A 15,071-nucleotide genomic window follows, 5' to 3' on the forward strand; every position below is an offset into this window, starting at 1 on the left:
AGCAATCTTCCATTCCAGCTTATTAATTAATCAAAAACCCAGACAGAGCTTTAATTCATTTGAAAGCTTGTCTCTTAGTCTTGTCCATCCAAATTGGAAGTCCCAAAAACCAGTTTTATTTGTTATTATCTATCGTCCACCTGGTCGTTACTGTGAGTTTCTCTGTGAATTTTCAGACCTTTTGTCTGACTTAGTGCTTAGCTCAGATAAGATAATTATAGTGGGCGATTTTAACATCCACACAGATGCTGAGAATGACAGCCTCAACACTGCATTTAATCTATTATTAGACTCTATTGGCTTTGCTCAAAAAGTAAATGAGTCCACCCACCACTTTAATCATATCTTAGATCTTGTTCTGACTTATGGTATGGAAATAGAAGACTTAACAGTATTCCCTGAAAACTCCCTTCTGTCTGATCATTTCTTAATAACATTTACATTTACTCTGATGGACTACCCAGCAGTAGGGAATAAGTTTCATTACACTAGAAGTCTTTCAGAAAGCGCTGTAACTAGGTTTAAGGATATGATTCCTTCTTTATGTTCTCTAATGCCATATAACAACACAGTGCAGAGTAGCTACCTAAACTCTGTAAGGGAGATAGAGTATCTCGTCAATAGTTTTACATCCTCATTGAAGACAACTTTGGATGCTGTAGCTCCTCTGAAAAAGAGAGCTTTAAATCAGAAGTGTCTGACTCCGTGGTATAACTCACAAACTCGTAGCTTAAAGCAGATAACCCGTAAGTTGGAGAGGAAATGGCGTCTCACTAATTTAGAAGATCTTCACTTAGCCTGGAAAAAGAGTCTGTTGCTCTATAAAAAAGCCCTCCGTAAAGCTAGGACATCTTTCTACTCATCACTAATTGAAGAAAATAAGAACAACCCCAGGTTTCTTTTCAGCACTGTAGCCAGGCTGACAAAGAGTCAGAGCTCTATTGAGCTGAGTATTCCATTAACTTTAACTAGTAATGACTTCATGACTTTCTTTGCTAACAAAATTTTAACTATTAGAGAAAAAATTACTCATAACCATCCCAAAGACGTATCGTTATCTTTGGCTGCTTTCAGTGATGCCGGTATTTGGTTAGACTCTTTCTCTCCGATTGTTCTGTCTGAGTTATTTTCATTAGTTACTTCATCCAAACCATCAACATGTTTATTAGACCCCATTCCTACCAGGCTGCTCAAGGAAGCCCTACCATTATTTAATGCTTCGATCTTAAATATGATCAATCTATCTTTGTTAGTTGGCTATGTACCACAGGCTTTTAAGGTGGCAGTAATTAAACCATTACTTAAAAAGCCATCACTTGACCCAGCTATCTTAGCTAATTATAGGCCAATCTCCAACCTTCCTTTTCTCTCAAAAATTCTTGAAAGGGTAGTTGTAAAACAGCTAACTGATCATCTGCAGAGGAATGGTCTATTTGAAGAGTTTCAGTCAGGTTTTAGAATTCATCATAGTACAGAAACAGCATTAGTGAAGGTTACAAATGATCTTCTTATGGCCTTGGACAGTGGACTCATCTCTGTGCTTGTTCTGTTAGACCTCAGTGCTGCTTTTGATACTGTTGACCATAAAATTTTATTACAGAGATTAGAGTATGCCATAGGTATTAAAGGCACTGCGCTGCGGTGGTTTGAATCATACTTGTCTAATAGATTACAATTTGTTCATGTAAATGGGGAATCTTCTTCACAGACTAAAGTTAATTATGGAGTTCCACAAGGTTCTGTGCTAGGACCAATTTTATTCACTTTATATATGCTTCCCTTAGGCAGTATTATTAGACGGTATTGCTTAAATTTTCATTGTTACGCAGATGATACCCAGCTTTATCTATCCATGAAGCCAGAGGACACACACCAATTAGCTAAACTGCAGGATTGTCTTACAGACATAAAGACATGGATGACCTCTAATTTCCTGCTTTTAAACTCAGATAAAACTGAAGTTATTGTACTTGGCCCCACAAATCTTAGAAACATGGTGTCTAACCAGATCCTTACTCTGGATGGCATTACCCTGACCTCTAGTAATACTGTGAGAAATCTTGGAGTCATTTTTGATCAGGATATGTCATTCAAAGCGCATATTAAACAAATATGTAGGACTGCTTTTTTGCATTTACGCAATATCTCTAAAATCAGAAAGGTCTTGTCTCAGAGTGATGCTGAAAAACTAATTCATGCATTTATTTCCTCTAGGCTGGACTATTGTAATTCATTATTATCAGGTTGTCCTAAAAGTTCCCTAAAAAGCCTTCAGTTAATTCAAAATGCTGCAGCTAGAGTACTGACGGGGACTAGAAGGAGAGAGCATATCTCACCTATATTGGCCTCTCTTCATTGGCTTCCTGTTAATTCTAGAATAGAATTTAAAATTCTTCTTCTTACTTATAAGGTTTTGAATAATCAGGTCCCATCTTATCTTAGGGACCTCGTAGTACCATATCACCCCAATAGAGCGCTTCGCTCTCAGACTGCAGGCTTACTTGTAGTTCCTAGGGTTTGTAAGAGTAGAATGGGAGGCAGAGCCTTCAGCTTTCAGGCTCCTCTCCTGTGGAACCAGCTCCCAATTCAGATCAGGGAGACAGACACCCTCTCTACTTTTAAGATTAGGCTTAAAACTTTCCTTTTTGCTAAAGCTTATAGTTAGGGCTGGATCAGGTGACCCTGAACCATCCCTTAGTTATGCTGCTATAGACGTAGACTGCTGGGGGGTTCCCATGATGCACTGTTTCTTTCTCTTTTTGCTCTGTATGCACCACTCTGCATTTAATCATTAGTGATCGATCTCTGCTCCCCTCCACAGCATGTCTTTTTCCTGGTTCTCTCCCTCAGCCCCAACCAGTCCCAGCAGAAGACTGCCCCTCCCTGAGCCTGGTTCTGCTGGAGGTTTCTTCCTGTTAAAAGGGAGTTTTTCCTTCCCACTGTAGCCAAGTGCTTGCTCACAGGGGGTCGTTTTGACCGTTGGGGTTTTACATAATTATTGTATGGCCTTGCCTTACAATATAAAGCGCCTTGGGGCAACTGTTTGTTGTGATTTGGCGCTATATAAAAAAAATTGATTGATTGATTGATATTTATGTTGTACACGAATTATTACACATGAGGGGGAATAAATTTGTTTCTTGGAACCGCTTTCTGGTTATTTAGCGCTGGGCCATTGTCAGATGCTGGTTCGGTTCTCTGACCCGCGTCAGCACATAACAGGCTGTGGTGAATACCTGGTTTTAAAAAAAGGGAGGAGCACAGGGGTCACATATAAGAGTGCAGAAAGGTGGACTACATTCTTTGTGGGAGATGCAAGCTAAAAGAAATTGGAGACTGTAAATTGGTGACAGGGGAGAGTGTCAGATGGTGGAAGCTGAAGAAGGAAGACTGGTGTGTGAAATTCAGTGAGCAAATGAGACAGACACTAGATGGAGGGGATACAGTTTTGGACATTTGGAAAAGTACTGCAGATGTGGTGAGGGAGGCAGCTAGAAAGACACCCGGTGTGACACCTGGACAGCGTGACAGTGGAAGGAAGACAAGGAAACTTGGTAGTGGAATAAAGATGTTCAGGAAAGCATAATGAGGACGAGGTTGGCCAAAAAGAATTGGGATAGTCGGAGAGAATAAGAAAGTACACAGGAGTACAAGGAGATGCAGTGTAAGGCAAAAAGTGTGATGGTTTAAACCACGCAAGAGACGAGGTTGGACCCCAAAATGCAGGTAGCCAAACAACAAAGGGTTAAGGGCAAAAACAGCTGTTTATTTCTCCAGGTATCAGTGGAAAATTAAACAACAGTCTAGGTCAGGGTTGCCCAAGTTCGGTCCTCAAGATCTACCTTCCTGACACTCTTAGTTGTCTCCCTGCTCCAACACACCTGAATCCAAAGAAAGGCTCATTAAAAGCCTGCTAGCAAGTCTTTCATTGGATTCAGGTGTGTTGGAGCAGGGAGAAACTAAGAGTGTCAGGAAGGTAGATCTTGAGGACTGAACTTGAGCACCTCTGGTCTGGTGATCCAATATCCCAAAATGTCCAAACAGTCAAAGTGAAAAAGACAAACAAGGTGGAAATCTAAAATCTATCAACAATCAAAGTGAACAAATGAACAATGTGGAAAACCAAAAATTCTTCCATCATCAACGTGAACAAATAAAATATACAATATAAAAAGGTCTACAAGAGTAAATGTACATGACAGGGGAAAAGGAGACAAGAAGGACAGGAGTCTCACCACTCTTTCGCAGACACACATGCCTTCTGTCTTACACACCCAGGGACCATGGAAGGAGAGGCACACAGAGGAAAACACACACACAAGCACACATAGAGGAGGAGGACTGACCCACCCTCACCCACACACGCACACCCAGGAGATACTGGAGCGGGGAGTCAGAGTGGACTCCACCGCACCCACATATCACCTACACAACCCAAGTACCAATACACACACACGCAGGGCATGGGAAGAGGAACAGGACATCATAACCACCAAAAAAACAACCCACCCGGACTGCACCCCAACAAAAAGAGAAGTGGCAAAAGGCATATTGTGAGCTGTACAAGAAGGTGAACAGTAAGGAAGGAGAAAAGGACTTTCACTGATTGGCTAGACAAAGGGACACAGCTGGAAAGGATCTGCAGCAGGTTAGGGTGAAGGATGAAAGAAGGCACTAACAAAAAGAGGAGACAGAGCTGAAGATGTTGCAATTCTCTTTGGGAGTGACAAGGATGGACAGGATGAGTAATGAACATATCAGAGTTTTGAGACAAAGTCAGAGAGGTGAGATTGAGATGGCTTGGACAAAGGAGGGACCCAGGGTATATAGGGAGAAGGATGCTGAGGATGGAGCCACCAGACAGGAGGAGAAGAGGGAGGCCAAAGGGAAGGTTTATGGATGTGATGAGGGAGGACATGCAGGTGGTTGGTGTACCAGAGGAATATACAGAGAACAGGGTGAGATGGAAACGATTGATCTGCTGTGGCGACCCCTAACGGGAACAGCTGAAAGAAGAAGAAGATGATTTTTGGTTTCACTTCATGAGAGCATTTTGTTTTGTTCATGTACATTTTAAAAATATTTTGATTCAACAAAATTGCTTTGTTTTCATTTATTTCTGACCATATATTAAAATGTGTACATAAAATATAGGGGTACCAACAATTCTGATTATTACCTCAGACAAAAGACTTTATTTTGTTGCTTCCACTTATTTGTTTGTTAGCAGTAACAATTATGAAGTAATGGAACTTTACTATAACTCAGTGAGTGTTTTAAGTTTTAATAGAGGTACAAGCTATTTACTTGTTCTTGTCAGTAATATCGGAGAAAATGCCTGTACCGTGTTATGGAAAATTTCGAAGCATTTCACAGTCATAAAACTTTTAAAAATAGTGGAAAAATTGCTGTTAAGTCTAACAGTTCTAAATTAATCAAATGTGAGTAGGCTGCTGTGGTTTGCAGACATTCATAAAATAAATTATCTTCTGATTAGAGAATGTCATCATTTTATATTGTAAGTGCAGCCGCGCCTTCAGGATAAATGCTTGTGTGTGTTTGTCTGTTGAAATCTGATGAAAAGTTCATCTTTGTGATTGTTTTGTTTCATTTTAGAAGAGAGCGAAGGTTTGAAGGAACAAGTTTAATAACCACTTGCTTTCTTCTGATGTCACAGAGGCAGCATTACGAGGGGCGACTGAGAAGTTTTGAGCCTGACCCAGAAAAAGTAGGGCATGGTTCTCCATCTTTTGCATTCTGAGAAGTCATTTCTCGACATTACACCCGGTGAGTCAAAATGCCACACATTCTCAAGAAATGTTGGCTTTTCAGAATGCAGAAGATGTAGAACCATGCCCGACTTTTTCCTGAGTCAGACTCCAATCGTCTCTGTCGCCCCTTTTACATCACGGTGAATGTGACTCTCTGGTTTGAAGTGTGACTCTAACAGCTGCTCTTTGTGCTTATGTGTCAGACTATGTTGAGGGAGGGGATCCTTGTGAGGGACTTTAGGCACTCAGGTAAACTGCTAAAACAATGATTGTATTATGTCTGATCACTTTATCCTGTTTTTTCTCCTCTTTTTTCTGTGAATGTGCCTGCCTATTCGATGCACAAAGCACCCAGGTTGCCCTGGTTACTGCACCCCAAATCACACAGGACAACCTCTGACCCACTGATGTTAATGTAGACACTGCTGCATGTGACACATGTGATGTGTAACCGGCTAATTAGCGCGGTGATGCCAGTTAATGTGGGAGGATGGCACCGTACCATTCATGAGTCCCGGTTATGCAACAACAATAAGCATGAACAGAAAAAGATAGATGGGTCTGCCAGCTGTAGCTGTACTTGGGACATCTATTCTTTAGCTTGGACTCCCAGCACATCAATATTCAAATAAGTTCCATTTATCAAAGCTTTGGATGAAATGCCCAGAATACTGCTGCTGTACGCACACCCGATGTGCCACTGCTAAATACACAGGAACGTGCAGTGGGCGTTACGCTGCAGCTTTTTGGCCTCTGCTCAGGATTTCAGCTGACTCCTGATGGGACTCATCCCCGCTGACTTGTTCAATCACCCACAGCTGCTGTGGGCAGATTGGCAGATCGGATGGATGATTGCTACCACCGAGCGTGCACGCTGCAGGGCGGGTTTATTTAACCGCTCGAACCAGAATGAGCACTGAAGGGAAACAAGACAACCATCTTCTGCTGCTTTCTGTGCAGGTCATCATATTGAAAACATGGTTGTACTGTCATGTTGTTGTTGTATTTTTAGTTCACAACCATTTTCTGGAAAAATGCGTTTGTCAGACATTTGGATTGGACATGGTAGCCCACCATCTAGCTAAATTTAATATTATTTCTTTTAAGTATGAAGTTTATTACAAAATCAAACATCAAAAATATGTAGTGAAGGTTCTGAACATCAAACGGTAGCCCCATGTCATTGCTATGAACACTTACGCTAATAGCATCTTAATTGAAACAAGCTGACGAGGCTAAACAAGGGAAATGAACATACCAGACGTAAGGACAGAGCTCCAAAGTTGGGTATAATTCCAACAATATAACGGTGCTATGCATGAAGACCTGCTGAAACGGTCTTTGGCTACAAAGTTCGAAGGTTGAAAGACTAACTCACAATAAAACTAGAATTACAAAAGGATCTCTTCGGTATTTATATTCATAATCAATTACTTCTATGTATTGTCAAAAAAATGTTAATTCAAGCGCTTACTCACACCTACAGTCAGTTTAAAATTTTCATTTTACCTGGCCTGCATATCTTTGACAGTGGAAGTGGAAGGAAACAGTGCTAACCTCGAAGCGTGGAAATATACTTGCTTTTAACTATGCATTCCCATGTATATCATTGTCTCATATATTCTGCATCCATTTGGTGTGTCAGTTGTGCACATCCTCAGAAATTACACAGCAATATACACATGAACGGTAGGGGCAGTGTCAGTCCACAATTTTCCACATTTATATGATGCTTCATATAAAGTGATGTTTAGAGCATACAAATCCAGAGGTTCTGCACATCTGACTACCCTGGTGTGTCTGCTGGTGTGCCCTCTTTTGAAATCTTCCATTAACATGCATAGTCTATAGAGAAGTCTGTGTACAATTATATTCATGACGTAGCTGGTTGTCTACACATCATGAATGCATGGTTAAAAAGGAAGTATGCTTCTACCCTGCATCACCATGCTGCCACGCAATAGCATTTGGAGCGCTATACATTTTTTATGTTTTGTCCTCTCTGGTCATTCTGACGCTCAGTTGGTGTGACACCTTCATATGTGCACCTTAGAAGCTGGGTGCTTTCAAGGTGTGCAGCTTTTCTTTTGGCTGCTCTTGTTTGAGGTTTCGACATTAGAAACATGCATCTCCGCCTCTCACACCTTCTTGATCGAAGTCTTCTGGACTTTGACCGATGGTGAATGTGTCATTCTATTAGGTTTTTTAGCTGCTCTTGTTTTGCTCAAGTGCTAGTGCTTTATATGCACGGACACGCAAGTAAAACCATACATAGCGCCACACAAATCATGTAATGAAGTTCTGAACATGCTCGAACTGGCATTCATATTGCATCATTATATAGTATACAGCTGGCTTTAGTCATATTAAAACATCAATCAAGCAATCATGACTCTTGAGTGCTCAACGAGTCATCAAATAGTTTACGACTAATAGTATCCAGTGAGTCTACTAATGATTTTCATTAGTCATCTCAGCTGTATTAATGCCTTGTCGCACTTTATTATTACACTCAACAAAAATATAAACGCAACACTTTTGGTTTGGCACCCATTTTGTATGAGATGAAGTCAAAGATCTAAAACTTTTTCCACATACACAATATCACCATTTCCCTCAAATATTGTTCACAAACCAGTCTAAATCTGTGATAGTGAGCACTTCTCCTTTGCTGAGATAATCCATCCCACCTCACAAGTGTGCCATACCAAGATGCTGATTAGACACCATGATTAGTGCACAGGTGTGCCTTAGACTGTCCACAATAAAAGGCCACTCTGAAAGGTGCAGTTTTATCACACAGCACAATGCCACAGATGTTGCAAGATTTGAGGGAGCGTGCAATTGGCATGCTGACAGCAGGAATGTCAACCAGAGCATGAAATGACATGAATGAGAAGCAGGGAGCTCTTATGTCTACATGTGCTGGCAGCATGCCCAGCTGGCCCCGTGCACATCCTGCCCGACACACGTCATGTGGAACAGAGCTCACGTGGGTGACGTGACATTCAGATCATCGGCTGCGTGTTATGATCTGATGGTCCGTTTCACCTGGGGAAGCCTGTCAATGTGCATGGCGTGCGCACGCTAGCTGCAGCCCATTGCAACAGCGATATATGTTTTCATGTCTGTCCACATAAGGACAGCAAGCAAACACACGCGCTTCGCAGTGGACAGTTGTTAGTTCATGTCCGTCCAAACACGGTACGTGTTCCCCAGCCATGACGTCTGGAACTGTTGCCGTGCTAACAGTGCAAATGGTCACACACTTTCTAAGTGCCACGCGAGTGGAGTTAGATGTTCCTGTGTGTCAGCTGGTATTTGGCTGACACCTGCCACAAGAGGGTTCGATGTCGTTCAGCTGGCGGTGTGAGCAAATAGCTGTAGCAACCGGTGTATGACGCGTTGGAGGCATGTATGATTTTACACATATTGCATGCGATTCCTGCTTCATGCGCACTTCATTCGCAATTTAACCACGTTCGTATTATGTGTGAAGGGGCCCTAAAGGCTTCACTCTGGTCATTACCTGCTCTGCCTGCAGGTAATCTGCACCTGGTATTTTCCTCACAGCTGATATAAAATTCTTAATAGATTATTATGAGCATTGGTAATAACATAATAACACCAAATCAGATCACATAACAGCATTTTAAACCTAATAAACTTTAATTTGTGTGTTAATAAAGGGAGTGATTGCTGCATGCTTTGTTTGGTGCATAGAGTCATCTCAGGTCTTTGCATGCAATTAAACAAACTTGCATTTAAATGAATATTTGTGCATCTGAAGCCACTGTGATCTGATGGGAGCTTCTATGTGTTGCAAATGCAAATTTATGACAATTGGCTGTGGGGAAAAACAGGATAGTTAGGGTTGCATCTGCCTTGAGGAAAAATGAATTTTACAGACTTTTAAAGGGCTATAAACTTTTTTCAGTTAGTAAATATTAGGTGCCTTAAAACACAAGTGCCCTATTCCAAGGAAGGGATTTTACCTTTTTAAAAAATAAATAAAAAACAAGAGCAATCTGAGATTTCTCCCATCCGGCAAGGGTTGACGAGGACTCAAAATAAAAGATATATGATTCACATCATGACCCGGACTTTACCTGGATCCAGATTCTACAACATAATGCAATAATTGCATACTGATCCAGAATGTTTTGACTGATCAAGATGTTGCAATCTGATATTTAATGCACAAGCTGAAACAAAATAGTGTCTTCCTGATGTTAGTTTTAAGGCCGTCTCACACCTTGACGATTTAGCCAGCATATGCCAATCATATTAAAAAAAAATGCTGCCATAAGTCCAATAAGTTAAGGGTAAGATTTTATAAGTTAAGAGAACGTTGAAACACATTGAAGCTCACTGATGTACGTTCTAATAAGTTGCGCTCCTCAAAAAAATTTTGGGCATGCTGAAAATTTTCAACGAGTGCCAGTGTGTGACTCATACATCCAGCACACGAGGGACACAACTTAAGGGGTAAGTTATGTAATTATTGGCACACGTGTCTTGTAATGTATTCATAAGTCTAAATCCATCCATTAATTTTGGCCACTGATTGACTGAAAGCTGTGGTCCTCATGCAGAACGACTGTTTCATTCACACACGGAGTAAATCTGACCTGTTCATTTCGGTCCAATTCACCATCACAGAGGGACATGAATCCACATAAAGCTCCTGATTTTTGAAAATGACATCTTAAAATCCTTTAATTCATGACTGGAAATGTAGCATTTTAAAGCAAGTCCCTCTGTGGTTTTTCTGCTCCAGGTGCATTTCTCATCCAGTGTAGCGCACTGAACACACAGAAGCGCTGTGATGATTTAAACTTTTACAGCGTCATCGCTGTGGTGTGATCATCAGACAACCTGATTGATCAATCAGGGTGATCACACCTGATTAATGTGCTGTAACACTTTAAAGCATCATTGCTGTGGTGTGATCATCAGATGACCTGATCGAGCAGGTGTGGTCACGCCTGATTAATGCACTGTTTAAACATTTAAAATGCCGATCACCACACCAACAGATCAGCACTTCATTCAGATCACACCTGATCACAGTCGACTGGCGCTTTAAAAGTTGAAATCATCACAGCATTTCATTATTCAGGTCTGTGATGACCTGATCAGCGGATCTGAAAGCAGCCAGTCAATGCTTTAAAAGCTTAAAGAGTCACAGCACTCCATTCATTCACGGCAGTGTTTACCACAGCCATTCAACTCATCAGAATTCTGTACACAATGAAAATGGTCCACCAAGATAAAAAAAAAATGACAATAAAATAAAATAATGTTAAATTACTCTGTTTCTGACCCGCACCACACCGTGTAGTACCGACCTGAACCATTGGGTGCAAACGGAGCTGTCAGCATACGCTGGTTAATCGCCAAAGTGCGACAGCTGTATTAATTTATTAGACGTACGCCATCGTGTGCCAGCATTTTTAATATGGTTGGCATAGGCAGGCTAAATCATCAAGGTGTACAGGGCCTTTACATCGTGATGTCATATCTGCAAAGTAGTTTTGACGTAATCCTTAAGTCTACAAAGTGAAATCCTAATCCAGAATCCGGATCTGGATTCAGATCACTTTCAAAATTTAATGGAGTCTTCCAAGACGTAACACCAATGGGTGGTGAAAATTTGGTGAAAATTCATTAAGTAGTTTTGACGTAATCCTTCCAAACCTTTATAAAGTGAAATCTTGATCCAGAATCCAGTTTTGGATCCAGATCACCTCCAAAATTCAGTGGAGTCTTTCATGCCCTAATATCTATCTGTGATACAAATTTGGTGAGAATTTGTTAAGTATGTTTTTTATATTATCCTTCAAAGCCTATAGAAAGTGAAATCTTGATCCAAAATCCAGATCAACTCCAAAACATAATGGTGTCTTCCATAACCAAATATATATCTCTGGTAAAAATTTTGTCAATATACGTGCAGTAGTTTTGGCATAATCCTGCTAACAGGCAGACAGGTTAGAGGAGGTGATGGTCTACTGGTTAAGTATTGAGCTTAAGACCAGAAGATCCTCAGTTCAAATCCCAGCCTGACCGGGAAATCACGAAGTGCCCTTGGGCAAGGTCCTTAATCCCCTAGTTGGTCTCGGTGTGTAGTGGGCACCTTGCATGGCAGCAGCCTGACATCGGGGTAAATGTGAGGCATTGATGTGTAAAGCCGTAGTCACAACCCGCCGTACTTGCACGTGCGTGCAGTCTACTTGCAAAAACGTGGGCTAAATTTGGAGAGCCGTACTTCGTAAGTACTGCCTCAGTACGAATTTAGGAGCACGCAGACACGCCGTAGAGGTTTTAGTGCATGCAGAACTTTCGCTGCGGTCTGGCTGCGGATTCACCAGCAGTACAGATGATGCATGTTGCGAGCACTGCCTCAGTATGGATTCAAAGTGGCACATTTTCATTCAATTACTATTGAATTAACCAAATTCGTACCTAGGCAGTACGGATTACGGCACTCACCACATACTATGGAGGCCAACAGACTTGCATGCACAACGCAGCTTCTCACTTGAACTTGGACTTTATTTCCAGACGTCAGCAACACACACTCCACAGCTTCAGTCTGTTAACTAGCTGTAACTTTTCGAGGCAAGTAAACACTCGTACAACTGACCGCTGCAGGCTGGACATGCTCATGCATCGCCGACGCCGAAAAACACCTGCAGCTCCGGTCCCGCTCATAAAAAAGAAAAGCGACCCCACACACACACACACACACACACACTGCTTTATTGTCAACTCTCTTTATCATTACACTCCTAGAGACGTGCGTTGAACGTACTCCCTCCCTCCTCTTGCTACTGCCTCCGTACGTTTTCACAAAAACGTAGTAGCCGTGGCATCTGCAGAAAACGTACGGCGAAAAAAAACGCACGGTGGGTTGTGACCGGGGCTTAAAGTGCTTTGAGCGTCTGATGCAGATGGAAAAGCGCTATAAAAATGCAGTCCATTTATCAGTTACAAACAAATTAATAAAAGCAGATGATTTTATTACATCTTTGGCGGATGTAATAAAAATTCTCATCTTTAACACACCTATAGTTTTGTTTGTTTGGTTGGTTGGTTCCTCCCACATTTGGGACCTGATTTATGTTTCACTTTTCCTTCGGTTTGGTTTCACACTGCAAGAGTTTCAAGTGGACTAAAATGTGTTAATAAAAGCCATGTGCAAACACGCTGTCCTCTCATGGGTCAGACGAGCTCTGTTTATTTTCCAGAATATGTCACAGCAGCAACTTTTGGAGCCTGCTAGAAATGAGATGCTAACATCAGAACTGTCGCAAACATTACCTCACTGTATATATATCTGTAAATATTTGCCTTGGTTTTTACAAGCTGTGCAGAATTGTAGTCATTTGATTGAATTTGAATGAGGCAGTACCTCAATCTGCCACTCATTCTGCAGTGTGTTCTGATTAAAAATAAATAAGTTAAACTACAACACGTGCAGAATTCATGCATTCAAATATTTGGTTGAATTGAAATGTACTCCAGCAATATTGACATTGGTGAAATATGACACAGAAGTCTAAATATGTCAGTTGAGACCTGAATTTTCTGCATAGCTGTGGAGTCAAACATGAAAGCAGCTCAGTTCAATTCAATTCAATTTCAGTTCAATTCATTTCATTTATACAGAGCCAAATCACAAGAAAGTTGCCTCAAGGCGCTTCACCCAAGTAAGGTCTAACCTTACCAATGCAAGAGCAAGCACTCAGGTGACAGTGGTAAGGAAAAACTCCCTCTGATAATTTGAGGAAGAAACCTCAAGCAGACCAGACTCAAAGTGGTGACCCTCTGCTTGAGCCATGCTGGCGACACACTTGACAAAACATTTTACAAAACGAATATACAGGAAATTTTGCCAGTGCACAGGACAGGAAGGTTGCAGAAGAAGACACCACTCCCATCTCTGGATGGAGCCACACCTCAAACAGAGAGAAAAACAGAATCAGGCATCAGAAAGACAACAAATACAGTATAATTTGTCAGCATTAAGCAACAAGAAAAACAGGAAATACTAAGGTGATCGCCGGCCACTAGCCCTAAGTTTTACTAAAAGACCCAGAATTTACATAAAGTTGAGGCCACGGTCCGCATTGTTTACTAATAAAATGGATTTAATAAGTGTGGCTTGAGTCTGGACTTCAAAGTTTCCACAGAATCTGACCTATTTATTGATCCAGGGAGATCATTCCACAGAACAGGGGCACAATAAGAGAAAGCTCCATGACCCACAGACTTTTTATTCACCCGAGGGACACAAAGTAGTCCTGCAACCTTGAGAACGCAGAGCCTGGGCCGGTACATAGGGTTTAATTAGGTCAGCTAAGTAGGGAGGTGCCAGTCTGTGAACAATTTTATAGACTAGTACTAGAACCTTAAAATCTGATCTCACAGGGACAGGTAGCCAGTGAAGAGAAGAACCATATTTAACCGTAAAATATATGTTTTAAAGCTATGACCCTTTTAAATGTTGTTAAGATGTCTGCATTAGGTAAATTGCAGCTTGCAAACAGTAGCTCTTCAAATACAACTTGTGCAAAATGTTTTTTTTTTTCTGTACTCATCTCAGTAATTTGTTTAGAACGTTAATTTTCCAAATAAATTTACATGCAATGCAAAACTTGGTGTCAACCCCATTCTGGTATTTACAGTAAAAGTATTATTTTATTTATTTTTGCAGTGCTCTGCTCTGAACATTTTTAACCCTTCTTTCTCCTACGTTATTTTTTGCAGTGCTGTCCTCCAAGCAAACATACATAAGCTACAGTAACCATGCCATTTGAGACGACCTGCCGGAAGCGAGCGAAGGCCTGTCTGAGGAGCAATCAGCCAAACTGGAGGACTTCCAAGCTGCAACAGCAGAGAGGACTTGGGTGGAAAGATGGAAAGGTCACTTCCTGCAAGAAAAGGATGTCATTTTTTTGTTTTGTTTTTTGTTAAGAGAGAGAATCAGGTAAAGGCTGGAATGCCAAAATTGTGAGAGCATGAATGGATTACAGTTAACTTTCCCTCTTCCCACTCTTTTGGAGATATGAGTTGGGTGTGGAGCCATCAGGTTTCACGATTCGGCAGTGTGAAACCCCCAGAGCTGTTTTCCTTCTCAGCTAATCGCACACAATTTTAGTTCTTGCCAAGGCTGATTCGTTAGTCTCATTTCAACAAAATAACATGAGAAATATGTTCTGTTTATGCTCAAGTCAAAATGCAGTCAACAAGATAAAACCGTGCATAAATATCACCGTTATTTTTAGTCACTGG

General features: G+C 41.2%; 1 protein-coding gene across 2 annotated transcripts in view; it reads left to right on the plus strand.

Annotated features, from left to right (window-relative positions):
• The window catches only part of LOC117512710 (metabotropic glutamate receptor 4-like), a 673,449-nt gene that overhangs the window by 638,903 nt on the left and 19,475 nt on the right, over positions 1-15,071 (plus strand). Inside the window, exon 11 of one of the 2 annotated variants that reach the window (XR_004561363.1) lies at positions 14,547-14,736. Coding sequence is in view for 1 of the 2 variants with exons in the window: in XM_034172892.1 (XP_034028783.1) it covers positions 14,547-14,596 (50 nt within the window). In the remaining variant the exon portion in view is untranslated. Of the gene's footprint in view, positions 1-14,546; positions 14,780-15,071 lie in introns of those variants that run through there. The other variant, XM_034172892.1, reaches the window with a different exon arrangement.

This window comes from Thalassophryne amazonica, chromosome 6 (genome assembly GCF_902500255.1).
Source record: "Thalassophryne amazonica chromosome 6, fThaAma1.1, whole genome shotgun sequence".
Taxonomy (NCBI): domain Eukaryota; kingdom Metazoa; phylum Chordata; class Actinopteri; order Batrachoidiformes; family Batrachoididae; genus Thalassophryne; species Thalassophryne amazonica.